At 46.8% G+C, this 6,662-nt stretch overlaps 2 protein-coding genes across 4 annotated transcripts in view; one reads left to right on the top strand and one right to left on the bottom strand.

Moving 5' to 3' along the window:
- sts (steroid sulfatase (microsomal), isozyme S) overlaps window positions 1–6,513 on the bottom strand; it is a 68,000-nt gene extending 61,487 nt beyond the window's left edge. Inside the window, exons 1-2 of one of the 3 annotated variants that reach the window (XM_043692408.1) lie at window positions 5,929–6,513; window positions 2,908–3,057 (exon numbers count right to left, since the gene is read on the bottom strand). In XM_043692408.1, coding sequence (XP_043548343.1) covers window positions 2,908–3,053 — 146 coding nt within the window. In that variant the 5' untranslated portion in view covers window positions 3,054–3,057; window positions 5,929–6,513. Of the gene's footprint in view, window positions 1–2,907; window positions 3,058–5,161; window positions 5,203–5,928 lie in introns of those variants that run through there. The other 2 variants (XM_043692406.1, XM_043692407.1) reach the window with 2 other exon arrangements.
- The window catches only part of LOC122550929 (pseudouridine 5'-phosphatase), a 14,028-nt gene continuing 13,421 nt past the window's right edge, over window positions 6,056–6,662 (top strand). Inside the window, exon 1 of the mRNA XM_043692410.1 lies at window positions 6,056–6,138. Within this exon, the coding sequence (XP_043548345.1) occupies window positions 6,066–6,138 (73 nt within the window). The 5' untranslated portion in view covers window positions 6,056–6,065. The remainder of the gene's footprint in view (window positions 6,139–6,662) is intronic.

Here is a 6,662-nt window from a genome sequence, read left to right as displayed (position 1 = left end):
TTTCCAGCATCTGCAGTCATTGTTTTTACCTCGTTGATTTTAACCCTACTGCGAATCCTCTTGCAAGGATGCCTGCCTTGAAGAAGTTTTCCTCCTCTCTCTACAATAATCTCAGGGAGTCCCTCTCCCACTGCAACCCCCAGGTACTCTATGCTACTTTCTTCCCATCCCCAACCTCCTCTAGCTTATCTCTCCACACTCCAGGCTCACAGCCTTTATTCCTGATGAAGGGCATTTGCCCGAAACGTCGATTTCGAAGCTCCTGGGATGCTGCCTGAACTGCTGTGCTCTTCCAGCACCACTAATCCAGAATCTGATTTCCAGCATCTGCAGTCATTGTTTTTACCTCAATTCCAGCCTCAGGCAACTGTCTGTGTGTGGAGTTTGCACATTTTCCCCATCTTTGTGTGGGTTTGTTCTGATTTCCTCCCACAATCCAAAGAAGTAGAGGTTAGGTGAATTAGTCATGCTAAATTACCCATAGTGTTCAGGCGTGTGTAGGTTAGGGTTAAATGTAGTGTAATGGGGAATGGGTTTGGGTGGGATACTCTTCAGAGGGTCAGTGTGGACTTGTTGGGCTGAAGGGCCTGTTTCCATGTTGTAGGGATTCCAATTCTAAATTGATTGCCTTTTCTAGTCACTAAATAATTTCCTGTGGATTGATAATAAAGTTTATTCACTTCTTAACTAGTTTTAAAATGTTAAGGGAAGCACAGCAGAATGTTCTCAGACCTGTTGGTTCAGTCAGAGACTGGGTTTAGCAGTACAACAAGTGAGTCCTGCCAACACACTAACTTCCTCCCACTGAAAGCATGCAGATAATCAAAACCAATGCTTCAAATAATACAGATACCATAATGTGCATTTATCTTCTCTCCCACAGCCGCTTATAAAAGACTGTATGTTTTTATTCTGAAGCACAACTCAAAATAATTTGTGATAAACTCTGTATGACTTTCTACTTTAAACACTTTGTTGCATCTAAGGCAAGCACTTCTCATTTCTGCCTTGCTGCTTGCCAACTTTGAACACTCCTCTCTTGAAGGTGCCAACTTCCATTGTGCAGTAACTCCACTCGTGGCCACTAACCCTCCAACTGCAGGGTTGTACTTCATGCAGCTGACTTGTGCACATAGCTTTGTTTAGAATCTAGCTGTCCATCTCTCTGGAGCTCTGCAGACTCTTGAACAGCAGGATGAAACTTTGACCATTATAGAACATAGAAAAGTACAGCACAGAACAGGCCCTTAGGCCCACGATGTTTTGCCGAGATTTAATCCTAATGTAAACTATAGTAACTCAACCTACGCATCCCTCAACTCACTGCTATCCATGTGCATGTCTAGCAGTCGCTTAAATGTCCCCAATGACTTCGCTTCCACCACCTCAACTGGCAACGCATTCCATGCATTCACAACTCTCTGCATAAAGAACCTACCTCTGATGTCTCCTTTATACCTTCCTCCTAATATCTTCAAACTATTACTTCTCCTACCAGTCAATCCTGCCCTGGGGAAAAGTTTCTGGCTAATGACTCTATCTATCCCTGTCATTATTTTGTCCACCTCGATCAGGTCTCCTCTCTTCCTCCTTCTCTCCAGAGAGAAAAGTACGAGCTTATTCAGCCTTTCTTCATAAGGTAAGCCCTCCAGGCCAGGCAGCATACTGGTAAACCTTCTTTGCACCCTCTCCAAAGCCTCCACATCTTTCCTATAGTAGGGCGACCAGAATTGGACACAATATTCCAAGTGTGGTCTCACCAGGGACTTGTAGAGCTGCAGCAAAACCTCGCGAGTCTTAAACTCGATCCCCCTGAGCATTTCCAAAGCCTCTTGACAAGGGTGGATTTAAATGCTGACTATCCCAAAGCTTTTTGGATCTTGATGCGTACAAAATGAACCCGACATCACAGCGCTGCAGCTGTGGCTCAGTGAAAAATGTTCTTGACTCCTGTGTATAAAGGAAGATAGTTCAATTCCCACTTCAAGAATACGAGCACAAACTCCACTTTGATTTCATTTAAAGAAAGCTGCGCTATCAGGGATCGTTTGATGTGTCATTAAACATTGCTCCTCTCAAACAATTTCACTGCTTGAAAAGGAGCAAGGGAATTCACCTCCAGGCCAATATTTAGTCCCTGAACGAACACCAGAGCAGATTACTTTATCCTTACCACATTGATGCTTATGGGCGCTTGCTGTACACAAATTGGCTGATGTGTTCAGTACACTTCAAAAAAATGATTAGTTACAAAGCAACGTATTGGACAGTTTTCTGATCAATGAGTTAAAGGGTATGGGCAGCTGATAGGAACATGGAGTTAAAGACTCATTCATTTATATAGAATCCCCATTCGGCCTAACAAGTCCACACCAAGTCTCCCACCCAGCCCCATACTCCTACCGTATCCCTGCATTCCCCATGGCTAACACACCTAACCTTCACACCTCTGGACACAACGGACAATTTAGCATTGCCAATCCACCTAACTTGCACATTTTTGGATTGGCGCACCCAGAGGAAACGCACGCAGAGGCGGGGAGAATGTGCAATCTCCTAAGTTGGGTGAATCATCATGACCTTATTGAATGGTGAAACAGGTTCAAGGGGTAAAATAGCAAAAATTTGGTTCTAATTCTTGTATCAAAATCTATCCAGGAATGTCACTCTATAAATTATTTTCTCTTTTATTGTACTATCCGGCCACATTTTAATTATTTACCTATACAGATACAGAGGGAAGCCCTGATTCGATGCCAGTCCATTTACACAGAGCACTTTCCTTGGCCAGTGCTTTCATATGGCCGCCATTGGAAACAGCTACTTTTTGAACACCAGATGCAGGCAGCACAAGCCATTCATAATGACTTTAGTAAAAAGAAAAAGGCGACACATTTAACTTCAAACCTCAGTGTGCTGTTTCCATAACATCCCAGGTCTCCAATTCCAAGGTCATCAGCCATGATAAGGACATAGTTGGGCTGCGAGCTTGCACTTTGCCCCACATTTACTTTTGCCAAGTATAGTAGAAAGAACATCAGCAAGATGTTCATGTTCCTACAAAAAAACAAAACAAAGTCAGTGTGATTAAACATTATACACAGTATGAGAGAGGTTACTGCTGCACAGTCATTTTAGCGAGAGAAAGGGAACAATCTCCTGCAGGAGTGGTGTTCAAGTCTTTGCCGTTGCCAATGCAGGTTGCAAGAAAACTTTCTTCAATCATAGCCAGTTGCTATCACTAACATTTTCAAAGTGGGATTGGGGACTGTATGGAGCATAGCACCAAATTCTCACATGCACCTTAATGTTGTCGCTTATCAGCACTCTTTCTTGCATGGCAAACAGTATCAGGAACCAACAGCTGACTTCCGTACCCAAATCGATGAGATCTTTTGCAATGTTTCAGATCAGTTCAGCATATTCTGAGGGACTGATTGTGGTGTCTATTAATCTGTTCATAAATGTCACAATTTCCAATGAGTAATGTAATTCTTCCTTTTGGAGACAGTTACACATATGGTAACAGCCACCACTTATTCAGTCTATCAGATATGCACGTCTCTCTACTGCTGATTATAGAGTGCTTACATTTAAATCCAAAAAGATTGTGAAATACCATACACCACTTTAGCAGACTGGCCTGATGCGAAAATGTGTGTGAATAAGTTGAAGCTAGCCAATTACCTTTTAAGGAAATGTGACTAGAATCAAACAGTGACTCAACATTGTCATTTACATTAAGTAAAACTCAAACCAGTGCTGAATGGTCTTCCATAAAGGTTAGTTACACCTGTCATGGGTCTACTGAAGTCAGGACTCACCATAACCAATATTGCACAAGCAGACACAGAAGGATGTTGGTGAAGCCTGTTCTGGATTGCTGTGGGCAATTCTGGTTGCTCTGTTATAGGAAGGGTATTATTAAATTGGAGAGGGTTTAGACTGGGACTTTTTTTGCTGGAGCGTTGGAGGTTGAGGGGAGACCTTATTGAGATTGGTAAAATAACAAGAAGCATAGAGAAGGTGAATAGTAAGAAACTTTTCCCTAGAATGGGAGACTTCAAAACTACAGGGCATACTTTTAAGGTGAGAGGAGGAAGTTTTAAAAAGGAAATGAGAGGCACTTTTTTTATACAAACAGAATGGTTCGTGTGTGGAATGAACTGCCAGAGGAATTGAAGATGCAGGTACAGTTCCAACATTTAAAAGACATTTGGATAAGTACAAGGATAGGAATGGTTTGAAGGGATGGGGCCAAACACAGGCAGGTAGGACAAGTTTAGTTTTGGAACATGGTCACTGTGGATCAGTTGGACAGAAGGGTCTGCTTCCATGCAGTACCACTGCATGACCCTACAACCTTACTGATGTGACACAAAAGTGGCAGCGTGATTGCCTGAATTAATACACTGGACACCCCTCAGAAACATGCTCTGAGACTAGATCTTGACAACTGACTGAAGAAACAGGAAGCGGCTCCTAGGAGAGGGTGTAGTCTTGGTCAAAAAGGCTCAGAAGAATTGTTGGTTACCTGCACTGGGCTGAAGCAAAGAGGCAGGAGACAATCACATATCAAATAGCAATCGAATCAATGTGCAAGCAAAAAAAAAAACCATCCTGAGCTCAGCAGTACCATCGGTGGAAGCTGTCAAGGCAGGAGCTCACTTATCTGCAGTATCTGATGAAGGGCTTTTGCCCAAAACCATAAGACCATAAGACATAGGAGTGGAAGTAAGGCCATTCGGCCCATCGAGTCCACTCCGCCATTCAATCATGGCTGATGGGCATTTCAACTCCACTTACCCGCATTCTCCCCGTATCCCTTAATTCCTTGTGCCATCCAGAACTTATCAATCTCTGCCTTGAAGACATTTAGCGTCCCGACTTCCACTGCACTCTGCGGCAATGAATTCCACAGGCCCACCACTCTCTGGCTGAAGAAATGTCTCCGCATTTCTGTTCTGAATTTACCCCCTCTAATTCTAAGGCTGTGTCCACGGGTCCTAGTCTCCTCGCCTAACGGAAACAATTTCCTAGCGTCCACCCTTTCCAAGCCATGTATTATCTTGTAAGTTTCTATTAGATCTCCCCTTAATCTTCTAAACTACAATGAATACAATCCCAGGATCTTCAGCCGTTCCTCATATGTTAGACCTACCATTCCAGGGATCAACCGTGTGAATCTCCGCTGGACATGCTCCAGTGCCAGTATGTCCTTCCTGAGCAAACGTCGATTTTCCTGCTCCTCCAATGCTGCCTGACCTGCTATGCTTTTCAGGCACCATTCAAATCTTGACTACCTGCTGCTCCTTGGATGCTGCCTGAACTGCTGTGCTCTTCCAGCACCACTGATCCAGAATCTGGTTTCCAGCATCTGCAGTCATTGTTTTTACCTGCAGTATCTGTCTGCCTTACCTGCGCAGGTAGCCCCGCCTCTCAGACATACCCCGCCCACCACTATCTGACCACACCCTCTCCATAGGCCCCGCCCCCACACAGATAGTCTAGCCTCCGCCGACAGCCACGCCCCACCCCCACCATGGCCACGCCTTCTTCACCACTGGCCCCGCTCCTCACACCCATTAGACCACGCCTCCTTCAACCACACGGCCACGCCTCTATCGTCCAGCCCCACCCTTCATCCTGAACCAGTCGCCACGCCCCTTCATTCTCTAGTCACGCCCACCCCGCCCCTCAGATAACCCCCGGCACCCTGACCACGCCTCCGAATGATAGCCCCGCCCCGAGGCCGGCAGATGGTGGCCGACTGAAACCAGACCCGGAGTTGGAAGGGAAGCCTCCGACAGTTTCGCTCATTCGTTTTAGGACCAGCTAGGACAACAGCGGTGCCGAATGGATGGAGGATACCGTTCTCTTCAGAACATAGTATTAAGGTGCTCGACAAACCAAGATATTAATCCCTACCCTTTAATTATGTTTGGGGCTGGAAGGATGATTTATCAGTCTTCGGAATGTATTTTCGGTGAAGGTGGATTTTATGGCTCACATCCCCTGGATGGTAACTCTGGGAAGCTGATCGTCGGCCCTCGGTTCCTCTGGAAATGGCGGCGAGATGTACAACAGACTTCAAGCCGGTTAGTCATGTCATCTTTGACATGGACGGCCTCCTCCTGGGTCAGTGTCCGCTTGTCGCCGCGCTCCGTCCCTTCACAGCGTCAACACGTTGCTGACCGCACCCGATCCCTACCCGCTCACCCATCACTAACTCACAGTCGGTTCACCCCGGCCCCGCCCACTGCCCTCCGGCCTGTCAGTTACCCTGAGCCCCGCCCACTCAGTGAGCTGTCAAACGCACCGGGCTCCTCCCTCTGCAACCCGGCCGTCAATCACCAAGGGACCCGCCCACTGCCACCCATTGCCCTGAGTTCCGCCCACTCACACCGAAACCCGCCCACGGCCACCCGGGCCACGCCCAGGAGTCAAGCTGTCAATCATCAGCCGGACCCCGCCCCCGGCACGCCGAGCCCCGCCCCCGGCACGCCGAGCCCCGCCCCCGTTCCCCCTCCCACATTGACATTCCCCATACTCTCGTTGCCCTTTTCCTCCTCCCTCTCTCCATCATACCCGACCACCCCCACTCTGCCTTCACACACCTCTTCTCCCAATCCCTCTCGACTCCTCATTTCTTCATCTACCCG

This window comes from Chiloscyllium plagiosum, chromosome 6, assembly GCF_004010195.1.
Source record: "Chiloscyllium plagiosum isolate BGI_BamShark_2017 chromosome 6, ASM401019v2, whole genome shotgun sequence".
In the NCBI taxonomy this organism is placed as follows: Eukaryota; Metazoa; Chordata; class Chondrichthyes; order Orectolobiformes; family Hemiscylliidae; genus Chiloscyllium; species Chiloscyllium plagiosum.
This window is presented reverse-complemented; position numbering and strand designations above follow the sequence as displayed.